Here is a 12,546-nt window from a genome sequence, read left to right as displayed (position 1 = left end):
ATCCTAAGATCTTTTTGGTTGGTTTTGTTGAGACCAACCATGTTGGCGCCTAGAAAGTCAGACATTCATTCCCCATTTAGTTAGCTAGTTGGTTACTAGTGAGAGGGGTCTTCTTTCTTTCCTTTTACACCAATCCGCTATCTTTCCAGTATCTCACTTCTTGTCTATCCAACATCTTTCTACTCAAAAAGGTCGCAAATCCCGACCTCCATCAACTCCCACAAATCGCCCATCGGGAAGTCGTAGCCCACTGAGCCCTGTGTTACCACAATCACTTTCAGCGTTGGAGCGGTCTTCACCCCCGAAGGCAAGTCACTACGCTTGATTAACGGTATCACTTTCTCTAATTAAACTAGGAAAAGGGGAACTACACTCTTTTGGGGATAACAGACGAAGAATCATGGGCCTAGATTATATAAGTTCCCGCATCTTTCGTTGGAAAGCTTAGGAGTTCTAGGACTCGGATGACCCGTCACAATTGCCTATGCCGTAAAAGCTACCGTTTATGAGAAGAGGACAGGGCGGTGTCAATTCTGCGAAAATGGCCTCCCTTGTCGGATACTATCCATTCTTACTCGCATCGGTTTGCTATATTTAATGACATGAATCCTCCCGGGCTTGCCGCCACGCCGTCAACCACCCCAGGATGGTGAGCCTGAGGCAGGGGGTTGATCTGCTTCAACCCATTTTTGCAATCGCCACAGCATTGCCTGCACAGATCGATACTCTTCGAATGGCGTCCATGTTCTGGCCGCAGGAAATACAGACCCACACATAATTGTAATCAATCTTGTAGGTGTGTTTTGTTTTTACATTAATCCGACCACCATATAGATGGTGTTCTTCCACGGCCTCGGCACACTTCTGGCCCCAGTATTTAAAACTAGCACCCTGTGGTTTGTCGCGCACGTTGGAGATCATGTAGTTGGCTGGATGGCAGTACTCGTGTGTGATGGTATTGATGAGGCGGTACTCATCGTCGATGATTCGCTCGGCAAGTTCGATCTTGGCATAGTGTGGAATCGGCGTAAGGTCCAATAACTGACCGTATGCTCCGGTACATTGGTACCTTTATATGGCTACGTCATGCAAAAGGTACATCTCATGTTCCGGGATTCTCTCCGAGAGAATCCATGGAACTATTGAGTTGAAATTTGTTTTTTATTTAATTTCTGTACAATGTATGTAGAGAGTTAGGTGTATTCAATATTGTATGTAATCTCTGGATTGTCATTCAAACAATAGCTATCACTGCAAAGTAAGGCCAAGCCTTATACCCTCGGCAATAAGTAAACTCTATGTCAAACTGGTCTAGCAAATCAGAAGCGGCCAAACGTTGGGATATTTCCATAGCTTCACACTTTAATCAGAAGCTCCATTGATTTAGTACTGTTTGAGCCTAGTCAAGGAAAAATTAACATGTCACCTGCCAAATTTACAGAGCTACAAAGTCGCACAGAACGTTTCGTAGCTACATATCTACATAAGTAGGTGGCAATTAATTCGAGTATCTCAATTATCTCAATCATCTCAATTATAGAATATAGTAGAGATTGGAGCCTGGCGGATTTCACATGATAATCAATAAAGACTGCAGCCCCTAGCACAAAAGAGTCGAGACTCAGAGCGGAAAAAACAGGTCACGATAAGATCTTCCCCTCCAGGAAAATTTCTTCCATCAACACATAATGTCCTTGGTACAGCATGTCTCTGCTATCGACGGTATTGATCGTGAACCAGACGCAGAGGAAGCCGAAGACTTCCTCTCCATCCGTCGGAAAATAAGCTACGATGTCCTACAACCCCCAAATGAGAGTATCCCGGTCGCAGAACTGCGCCCAGGAACACCAGCCTACGAGCACTCCCCAACAAAAAGAATAAGTACGAGACCATCCCACCCCACAAAATCAATCTAATACCCCCGCAGTTCAAGTCATCGTAACCGTTCTCGCGTGCTGGAGCGCGTCAGGAATCGTGTTCGGCTTCGCGGCTCTGAAACCCGTCCTCGTGGAAGAGGGTGTTTATCACGAGCGATGCACCCCCGCAGAGATCGCCGAAAGCGTGGAATTATGTTCGCAGCAGGATCTCAGGTAGATAATCTCCTCACCATCCCAACCCCAATCCCAATCCCAATCCAAACCCGCGACTCCGCTAACATTGCCAGACTGAACTTGTTTTTCACAATCGCGTCTATCACCGCGAATGTCTCGGCGCTACCAGTCGGGACAATTCTCGACCGCTGTGGTTCGCGCGTCTGCTGGCTCATTGGCGCGTTTTTGCTCGCTGTCGGTGGGGTCATCATGTCTTTCGCGTTTCACATCCCGGAATTTGACGGGTACATCCCAGGGAATTTCTTCCTAGCGCTTGCCGGCACGTTTCTGTTCGTTCCATCGTTCCAGATTGCGAATGCCTTCCCCAAATATGCGGGGACGATTGTTGCTCTTGTGACTGGCGCGTTTGATGCCTCTGCTGCGGTGTTTCTGTTCTATCGACTTGTGTACGAGGCATCCGGGAGGTTGTTCACGCCGGATAAGTTTTTCCTGGGATACCTCGTTGTTCCGATGATGATTCTCATTGCGCTGGGGACTGTGATGCCGGCGCGCGACTATGTCTCGACGTTGCAGTTGGAGAATCGGATTGAGCGCGCCGAAGACCCGACGTATGATGTTCACGACTCGGACGATGAGATCGAGAGTCGGTCGGAGTTGACGCGAATTCGGAAGAAGCGTGCTGAATTGCGGAGGAAGAATCTCCGTCAGATTGATGCTGTCCTTGGTGATAAGGATGAGAGGCAGATGCGTGCGGAGCGGGAGGAGGATCGTCAGCAGACGAGTTGGGTCTGGGGTGTTTTGCATGGATTGCCTGCTCATAAGCAGATGGCTACACCTTGGTTCATCCTCATCACAATGATGACGGTATTGCAGATGATTCGGATGAACTATTTCATTGCGACGATTCGGTCGCAGTATGAATTCATGCTTGGGTCTATCACTGAGGCTGATAAGATCGGTGCTTTCTTTGACGTTGCGCTACCGGTCGGGGGTGTTCTCTTCACTCCTGCTATTGGATACCTGCTTGATCGTCTTAGTGTGCCGACGATGCTAGGATTGATTGTGCTGTGTACCACCGTGATTGGTGTGCTAAATTCCATCCCAGCTGTTTGGGCTGGATACATGACCGTTGTGCTCTTCGTTCTGCTACGACCACTTTACTACTCGGCTATGTCGTAAGTTTTTTCCAACCTCGGCATCTTATATGCCGTGTACTGATATTAATTCTTTGCAGGGATTATACAACCAAGGTCTTTGGATTCGCCACGTTTGGTCGCGTCTACGGAGCCATCATCTGCCTATCGGGAATCGCCAACTTCTCGCAGTACGGTCTGGACGCATTGACGCACCGCACATTTGATGGAAATCCAATTCCCATCAATGCCGCTTTGGCAGTCGCGGGATTCATTGTCGGAATGCTACTCGTGATCTTTGTTTTTGTGTCGGTCAGGAAACTCCGCGAGCAGGGTCAGGCAGATGATGACGAGCGGGAGAGACTTCTTTTGGAAGAGGACGAATACGAGGATGAATCCGATGAGGATACTTATCGTTAATCTCAGCCGAGGCCGTAAAAAGCGATGTAGTTCAGTGCCGAAGCCAAGATACATATTCATATTAAGTATCTGTTCGTGGTTCCTGTATGGAGTACAGTCTCCAATATGTCAAGCCACAGTCATTGTTGTCACATGCTCGGTGCGGCAAGCGATTTTGACTTTTTCCACACTCGGAGGATATGCTTCTTTGGTGGGAACGTCTTCCAGATAGTGTTTTTAAGGATTAGAATAATATAACCATAATTTAGTTCGCATGTAGCCTATATCCCTACCTAAGTAGATATGTACTGCATGATGATATCACCACTAGCAATATATTCGACGGCCGAGACCAGGATGAACCCAGACAGGCCACTGAGATGTCAAAGAAGCTGTGCGGAGATAGCCAAATATACTTTCAGCATATCATATCAGAGTTTACATTTCGACGTATCAAAGAACAGCATCGCAATGCTAGAACATCCTTTGCTCGTATCAACCCCAAGCTGAGTTGTTGGCTCGGATCTGGACTCAGTTGATGAGATATATCCCAACTGGATATAGATCACATCTGCTTGACTTGTACAAAGTGATTAGAGATTGCAAAGTGATGTAAGGAGAAATTCCCGGGGTATCTCTTGTTCAATAGGAGCAAAATGTAACCAACCCAAAGCCCCTTACTCCGTACTTAAGTATAAGATTCCTGGATACAAACCCTAATAACAACCTCACCTCGTGGCAGATCTGGGGAAGACAAACAAGTTCCACGAGAAAAACAGCGACCACTTGAACAAAGACCAAGAACTCAATTCACGCCAAGAAACCCAACTCGTAGCAAAGCCAGGCTCCCGCCAAGCTGCCAAGTGAAAGCTCCCCCGCATCCAACCCTCTCGCCCCCGGATTATCACCACAAAGCGCCGCCACCACGACTCACCAGCGCACATTCCAACAGCTGACTCGCAGACTCCCAGCCCAAGTGGAGTCCCACCCCTCCTTTGTTTCGGACAATCTTGCTCAATTACGCACGAAACCAGTCTCGTCCTCTCATTGTCCCGAGGCACTTGCTGAATTCCTGCCGGCTATTGCTTTCGCGGTGTCTTCGAGGGCTGCGGAATTTCTGGGCATTGAAAAGTGGGTGGGAATAGGCGAGCTGGGCGTGTTGCAGGAATGTGTGTGGAACATATATCAATATGTATATATATATATATATCTTTTGACATCCCTGTTTGAGATGTTAGTAGACAGGGGGTTGTTTATGTTACCCACGGATTCTATCTGATCTTTATTCTTCCGAGTATTATTACCCACGAGGGATTTCTGGACTTTCGTGAACATGGCCTCCATGGCTGTCATCGATGAGAAACTGCCTGCGGACCACCGCATCGAGGATATCGCGGGCAAGTCTCCCAGCGAGGACGAGGATGAATTCACGGCAGAGGAGAAGAAGAAGATTATTCGGCGGGTTGATCTACGTCTCGTCACGATGACAGGGCTCGCGTATTGTATTTCGCTGATGGACCGCACGAACCTCAGCATGGCGGCTGTCGCAGGGTAATGACCCGCGCGCGAATACGTCTCCAGCAATCGCTGACTTTGGAGCAGTCTGAAAGAAGAATTGCGATTGGATATCGGACAGCGCTACGTATGTTAAATGAATGAGTCGTGTTCTACACGAATTGTTGGTACTAATGGTGATTGTAAAGTCTATTATTGTCCTGATGTTCTTCGTGCCCTATATCATCTTCCAGCCGCCCATGACGATTGTCATCCGCAAGTTCGGACCTACGATATTCTTGTCGTCGATTATTATATGCTGGGCGGCAATTATGATTGTGAGTCCTAACGCTTTCAATCGCATGCAGCTTCGCTAACCAGCGCAGGGAATGGGATTCGTCAAAGACTGGGGTCAGCTAGTTGTCACTCGTGTCCTCCTGGGTATCTTGGAAGCAGGCTATTTCCCTGGCTGCGTCTACCTGCTTTCATGCTGGTACACACGATGTACGTATATCAATTTCAACTTTTGACACTCAGCTAACTCATTCTAGATGATGTCCAAAAACGATTCTCCATTTTCTACCTCATCGGCTGTGTCGCTTCTGCACTCGCAGGAATCCTCGCATTCGGTTTGATGCAATTGAATGGAAAGCATGGACTGACAGGCTGGCGATGGATTTTCATCCTCGAAGGCGTGGTATGCACCAAGCCCTTGTTTGCAACAGAATATAAAAGCTAACAATTTAGATCACTGGCTTCATTGGAATTCTCTGTTTCTTCTTCCTCGTCGACTTCCCCGATCGCGCGCATAAATCATGGCGCTTCCTCAACGAGCGCGAATGCGCATTCGTCATCCGCCGCATCAACGAGGACCGAAACGACGGCAACATGGAAGCATTCTCACTCAAGAAGTTCCTCAAGCCAGCAGCCGATCCCAAGATCTGGGGCTTCGCTATGATCTTCTTGTATGTTTCACAGCAATTCACTTGAATCCGGACTAATGGTACCGCAGCTGTTTGACAACAGTCACCTACGCAATTGCCTATTTCCTCCCCATCATCCTGCGCCTGGGAATGGGATACGGCGTCGGTGAATCGCAGTGTCTCGTCGCACCTCCATACGGATTTGCCGGAATCGTGATGTACGCGACAGCGTGGGCGGGCGATAAATACCGGATGCGCGCACCAATCCTGATATTCAATGCCTTGCTCGCCATTATCGGGCTTCCTATGATGGGATTCGCGAAGAGCGATGCCGTTCGCTACGTCGGGGTTTTCTTCACGGTTGCTGGAGCCAATGCTAATATTCCGGCATGTATGGCGTACCAAGCGAATAATGTGCGTGGGCAATGGACGCGTGCGTTCTCCAGTGCCACGCTTGTGGGCTTTGGTGGGCTGGGCGGTATTGTCAGTAGTTTGGTTTTCCGGGAGCAAGATGCGCCCGGTTATCGGCCCGGCATGTATGCTGCTATCGCGTATGTTTTCTTAATCTCTTTTCTTTTGTTGTGTCTCGGATTTTGGGATATTTTGAATTTGTGTTCGCTGACTGTTTCACTAGATGTAACATCCTTATCATTATCCTTGTTTTGGCGCTCAGTCTTTGGTTCAGGATCTGTAATAAACAGGCGGATCGGGGAAAGCGGGTCATTGAGGGTGATGTCGCTTTCCGATATACTATTTAGTCAACCGCAACATAGTTAGTTAGTCAGTCAGACTTTAATCCATGGATGTATTTGACATAGTGCAGCAACTCTCCAGGGCTTTATGCTCTTTCTGTACTATGCACGTTCGCCAATGCTCCCCGAACCATAGATAAGCCCACATGCAGCTGCAGCTTTTTCACCCTCAGGAATCGGTTGCTATTCCGGTGAAATTCCAATGACTCAATAATGATTGCGACCGAAGCTCAAAGAAATTGTCTCGGAGCTCTCCACTTGATTGTAGAGGGGTTAAAATGGAGCAGATGGAGCAAATGGAGCAAAGTATGGAGAAGGCTACAACAGAAGTAAAGTGTTTTCCGACGGGAAACCGGGAGTTGCCTCCGCAATTTTGGTTTTGGCGGGGGCATCGGTGAACGGCGGCAATTTCCATTGGTTGGATAAGCATTAGATAAGTTCTTATCTTATCAGGAGGGGAGTTTCCCGTGACTCTTTTCCGTCCGGCTTCGGGCAGCTTGTGAAAGCGAGGGAAAAAGAACATTACATATTAATTTCGTTCGTCCTGGCACTTTTGTTCTTCTTCATACCTTCTCTATAATATTGAATTTGAAATTGACTAGAATTTGGGTGTGTGTTGCTCTATACAAACAACACCCTCGTCTAGTTCAGTATGGCGGCATCCCTGTTTGCTCTCCGCGGCGGGCGCCAGCTTGCGCTCCGCTCGCGTCTCCGTGTACCTATCCCACGAGCTTCAGTCCTGCCATTGAATGCTCGTAGGACTCTTCACACTTCCCAGCCAGCCACCCGTCGCAGTGTATATACCAGCTCTCTCGCCGATCATGGCGATCCCCACCCCCAGGACATTTTCCAACCCCTCGATACCTTTCCCCGTCGTCACATTGGTCCTTCCCCTGACGCCGCCGCAGAGATGCTTGCTGTGCTTGACCCGCCAGTGAAGACTCTGGACGATTTTGTTAAGGAGGTGCTTCCCAAGGATATCCTTTCCAAGAAGAACCTCCACGTCACGGAACCTAATGCCGATATCAACCTGTATCGCTCCAGTGTGCAGGGTGGTCTCGGTGAAACCGATATGCTCAAGCTTTTGGATACATACCGCAAAGATATTGATATCTCTGGCAAGACTTATATTGGAACTGGTTATTACCCTACCATTGTTCCCCCCGTCATTCAGCGCAATGTGCTCGAGAACCCCGCCTGGTATACCAGCTACACCCCCTACCAGCCGGAGATCAGTCAAGGTCGTCTTGAGTCTCTGCTGAACTTCCAGACCCTCACAGCTGATCTCACCGGTCTCCCCTTCGCCAATGCCTCCGTTCTGGATGAGGCAACCGCCGCCGCCGAGGCCATGACCATGTCCTTCGCCACAATGCCCGCCTCCAAGCAGAAGAAGGTCGAAAAGTCCTTCGTCGTATCTCACCTCTGCCACCCCCAGACTATCGCCGTGATGCAGTCCCGTGCCGAAGGATTCGGAATAAACCTCGTCATTGGAGACATCTTGGCTGATGACTTCAAGATTGTCAAGGACCAGAAGGACCACCTGATTGGTGTTCTCGCTCAGTACCCTGATACCGAGGGTGGCATCTTCGACTTCCAGTCTCTCAGTGACTCTATCCACAGCCAGGGTGGTACTTTCAGTGTGGCCACTGATCTGCTTGCCCTGACCGTGCTGAAGGCACCTGGCGAGTTTGGTGCTGACATTGCCTTCGGTACTGCTCAGCGTCTGGGTGTGCCCATGGGCTTCGGTGGTCCCCACGCTGCATTCTTCGCCTGTGCTGACAAGTACAAGCGCAAGGTGCCTGGCCGTGTCGTTGGAGTCTCCAAGGACCGTCTCGGTAACCGCGCTCTTCGTCTGGCTTTGCAGACTCGTGAGCAGCACATTCGCCGCGAGAAGGCTACTAGCAACATTTGTACTGCTCAGGCTTTGCTTGCGAACATGACTGCCATGTACGCCATCTACCACGGCCCTGTCGGCCTAAAGTCCATCGCCCAGCGCATCATGTCTATGACCTCGCTCCTGCGCGAGAAACTGATCGGCCTTGGCTATGAGGTTCCTCTCCGCACCAACTCCGCTGATGGTGGTGCCGTCTTCGACACTCTCACCGTTGAGCTGCCTACCGCCGCTGAGGCCGATTCCCTCATTTCCGAGGCCCGTGCTGCCTCTGTCTTCCTCCGCCGCCTGGGTGGAAGCAAGGTCGGTCTTTCTTTGGATGAGACCGTTGGCCGCGATGAGGTCAAGGGCATTTTGGATGTATTTGCGTCTCACAAGTCCGTCTCCTCCGTCGAGGTTGACGGCACTCTGGGTGTCACTTCTGTCCCCGCTAGCCTCGAACGTACCTCCGCCTACTTGACCCACCCAGTCTTCAACACCTACCACTCCGAGACTGAGATGCTCCGTTACATCCACCACCTCGAGTCCAAGGATTTATCCCTCGCACACTCCATGATTCCCCTCGGATCTTGCACCATGAAGCTCAACGCTACCACCGAGATGATTCCCGTTTCTTGGCCCGAGTTCTCCCAGATCCACCCCTTCATGCCCGCCGAACAGGCCAAGGGTTACACTCGCATGATCGATGATCTCGAGCAACAACTGGCTGACATCACCGGCATGGCCGAGGTCACTGTGCAGCCCAACTCCGGTGCCCAGGGTGAGTTTGCCGGTCTCCGTGTCATCAAGAAGTACTTTGAGGGCAAGGGCGATGCTAAGCGCAACCTGTGCTTGATTCCCGTCTCTGCCCACGGTACCAACCCCGCCAGTGCTGCCATGGCTGGTATGCGCGTTGTTACTGTCAAGTGTGACACCAAGACCGGTAATCTGGACTTGGAGGACCTCAAGGCCAAGTGCGAGAAGCACAAGGACGAGCTTGCCGCCTTCATGATCACCTACCCTAGCACCTTCGGAGTCTTCGAGCCCGGTGCCAAGGCAGCCTGCGACCTGGTCCACGAACACGGCGGTCAAGTCTACATGGACGGAGCTAACATGAACGCCCAAATCGGCCTTTGCTCCCCTGGTGAGATCGGCGCTGACGTCTGCCACCTGAACCTGCACAAGACCTTCTGTATTCCTCACGGCGGTGGTGGTCCAGGTGTCGGCCCTATTGGCGTGGCCTCCCACTTGGCTCCCTACCTTCCTTCCCACCCGACCAGCGAATACCTCCAGGCTAAGCGCGGCAACTCCGCCTCGCCCCCCATCAGTGCAGCCCCCTGGGGTAGTGCCAGCATTCTTCCCATCACATTCAACTACATTAACATGATGGGCGACCGTGGCCTCACCCACGCCACAAAGATCACCTTGCTCAACGCAAATTACATCCTCTCCCGCCTCAAGCCTCACTACGAGATCTTGTACACCAACGAGCACGGTCGTTGCGCACACGAGTTCATCCTTGACGTCCGCGGCTTCAAGGAGACCTGCGGTGTTGAAGCGATCGACATCGCCAAGCGTCTCCAGGACTACGGCTTCCACGCCCCAACCATGTCCTGGCCCGTCTCCAACACTCTCATGATCGAGCCCACCGAGTCAGAGAGCAAGGCCGAGCTCGATCGCTTCTGCGACGCCTTGATCTCCATCCGCCAGGAAATCGCCCAGATCGAGTCCGGCGCCCAGCCCCGCGAGGGCAACGTCCTCAAGATGTCCCCTCACACCCAGCGCGACCTTCTCACTTCCGAATGGGACCGTCCCTATACCCGTGAACAAGCGGCGTATCCGATCCCCCTGCTTTTGGAGAAGAAGTTCTGGCCCACTGTCACGCGTGTTGATGATGCATTCGGTGACCAGAACCTCTTCTGTACTTGTGGACCAGTTGAGGACTCCGAGTAAGATTCGATGGCTATGATACCCATGTTTAATTTTGCGTTTGCGTTTGGCTTTGAGCTCGCTTGTTGGTGCGAGTTTCTTGTGTATACATTCAACATTTCAACAGTTCTTATGATTATGTTTAGATATGCCGAATTGGTTCAACATGATCTTTCGGCTAGATAATTATGAAATAAAAGTTATTCTAGACTTTAAACCCACATCCCTGATGGTTCCTTGATAATGATTGGACTGGGAGTAAAAACAACCAAAGCGTAGCTTAAGCCTACAATGAACTTGTAACTCTCTCATAGAGTTACTCTATCAGACTTATAATATCGTTTCTGTTAGATTGACCGACTTCGGAAGAATCGCTATTTCAAGAGGAACTGCCTCCTGGAGCTCTGAAGTGGGTTGTAGAAGCAAAACTGAAGGAACCCTTACACCTCGGACAATATGTGTGTTATTTGCCTTTGAGTCGGTCGGTGATGACCACCGAGGCACTGTTAATCACCCGGCGATTGAAGATTGACTTGGATTTAGTTTATCGGCTTATATCTAAGCCAGGCTAAGATATAGTGTGTAGAAAAAATAAGTAGAAAATAAACCAAACTCCCAATGTAATTAATTGTATACATGTAAAAGGTTGAATGGTACAGTCGTCTGATACGGCTTTCTGAATATATTACAAAAGGTATTGAAATTTCATCATCACCAGCCTTTGTAGCTCAGTGGTAGAGCGTTTGACTTGTATGCATTAGCAAATACTTGCTATCAAAAGGTCCGCGGTTCAATCCCGCGCTGAGGCTCTTTCCTTTTTTATTTTTTCTATCTTATAGTCTTCTGCGCTTAGCTATCTATATGCCGAAAAAAAAATGTTGTTGTTTTGTTGTTAACTCTTTCTTTCTAAGATCTCGTTATAGGATATGAATCATTTTTAGTGATTAGTACTCTTCATTATTTTCCTATAATGTTGTATTTGGCTGGCAAAGCCACCAACTTTATCCGATGCCTCTCCGAGAGCGATAGTATACCTAGTAGTACGAGCTGATGGGTGAAACTGAAAGCAAAACAAGCCCATCTTCGATTTTTTGTATGTTTCCGACAAAGTCGCCCGACATTTTCGGCTCACTAACTACCTAGGTAGCCTAGGACTGACTTTTGCTTATCCTAAGAAAGCTCGGCGAGAAACTGAGAAACACTAGCTAAGATTATCCTATACATCCATATGGCCATTTCTTATGTTACTATACTCTCAATATCATAGATAGATGTTCTCATCTCGCTTTTGTCGTGATATAGTCCTATATACTACTGTAGAACTTTGATCATTCCACTGACTATTAGTTGTGACAAATATAGCAACCTCTATCGCCATGTTGATTGGCTAGCTGTCGTTTCATATAGATTGCGGGGATCCGCCCACTTGACTTGGTCGAAAGCCCTTGTATGATCGCATTAATATCACTTTCATCATGCTTTTCTGGCCGGCCAGTTCGACTGATCTTAATCATATGGTACTATCAATTTCAGGAACATAAAAATCTAACTTACAGCTTCCATGGATCATGAATAGCTACCCAGGTACGATACCATACAGGACACGGTCATATCCAGGATCGACCATACTACGTTCTGAATAGCCCAAAAATAATATTAACTCCCAAAAAAGGCGTACGAAGGTGGCGATGAATGGTATTTGAAATGTTGAAGTCCTGTGATAATTTATGTCTAAATCGCTGCGACCAGACCCGCACTATGACTTGGGGTTATATTGTTTTTCAAAGTGAATGCCACGTTACTTATTCCTTCTCTCCACGTGGAATTCTACTTAATATAATAATGGCATGTTCCGTGGCTGGTGGCCGAAATGACGTTGTGGGGGAACAGGCGCGACGCCAATGACGTAGACCCGTTATATGTCAACTGTGTGACTACTCCAATTTCTTGTTCTACATTGATTTTTCCTTCTTTTTTGCTCCTAGCATTGCCTTT

The 12,546-nt window shown here is 49.0% G+C and overlaps 3 protein-coding genes across 3 annotated transcripts; all 3 read left to right on the top strand.

The window, feature by feature from the left end:
• Positions 1 to 1,688: 1,688 nt before the first annotated feature.
• On the top strand, positions 1,689 to 3,604 carry N7529_004300 (putative MFS transporter; the record flags this gene model as incomplete). Its single annotated transcript, XM_057239827.1, has 4 exons — positions 1,689 to 1,881; positions 1,928 to 2,090; positions 2,165 to 3,226; positions 3,286 to 3,604. 4 exons carry the CDS (start codon positions 1,689 to 1,691, stop codon positions 3,602 to 3,604), a joined length of 1,737 nt encoding a protein of 578 aa, XP_057099122.1.
• Positions 3,605 to 4,916: 1,312 nt separating this feature from the next.
• Positions 4,917 to 6,758, top strand: N7529_004299 (putative phthalate transporter; the record flags this gene model as incomplete). Its single annotated transcript, XM_057239826.1, has 8 exons — positions 4,917 to 5,134; positions 5,186 to 5,225; positions 5,287 to 5,415; positions 5,464 to 5,581; positions 5,629 to 5,774; positions 5,825 to 6,042; positions 6,090 to 6,551; positions 6,635 to 6,758. 8 exons carry the CDS (start codon positions 4,917 to 4,919, stop codon positions 6,756 to 6,758), a joined length of 1,455 nt encoding a protein of 484 aa, XP_057099121.1.
• A 646-nt stretch (positions 6,759 to 7,404) lies between these two features.
• Positions 7,405 to 10,575, top strand: N7529_004298 (glycine decarboxylase subunit P; the record flags this gene model as incomplete). The annotated part of the gene is made up of 1 exon (XM_057239825.1): positions 7,405 to 10,575. One exon carries the CDS (start codon positions 7,405 to 7,407, stop codon positions 10,573 to 10,575), a length of 3,171 nt encoding a protein of 1,056 aa, XP_057099120.1.
• Positions 10,576 to 12,546: the final 1,971 nt, after the last annotated feature.

The sequence above is a fragment of the Penicillium soppii genome, assembly GCF_028829465.1.
Source record: "Penicillium soppii strain IBT 18220 chromosome Unknown utg000004l, whole genome shotgun sequence".
NCBI lineage: Eukaryota > Fungi > Ascomycota > Eurotiomycetes > Eurotiales > Aspergillaceae > Penicillium > Penicillium soppii.
This window is presented reverse-complemented; position numbering and strand designations above follow the sequence as displayed.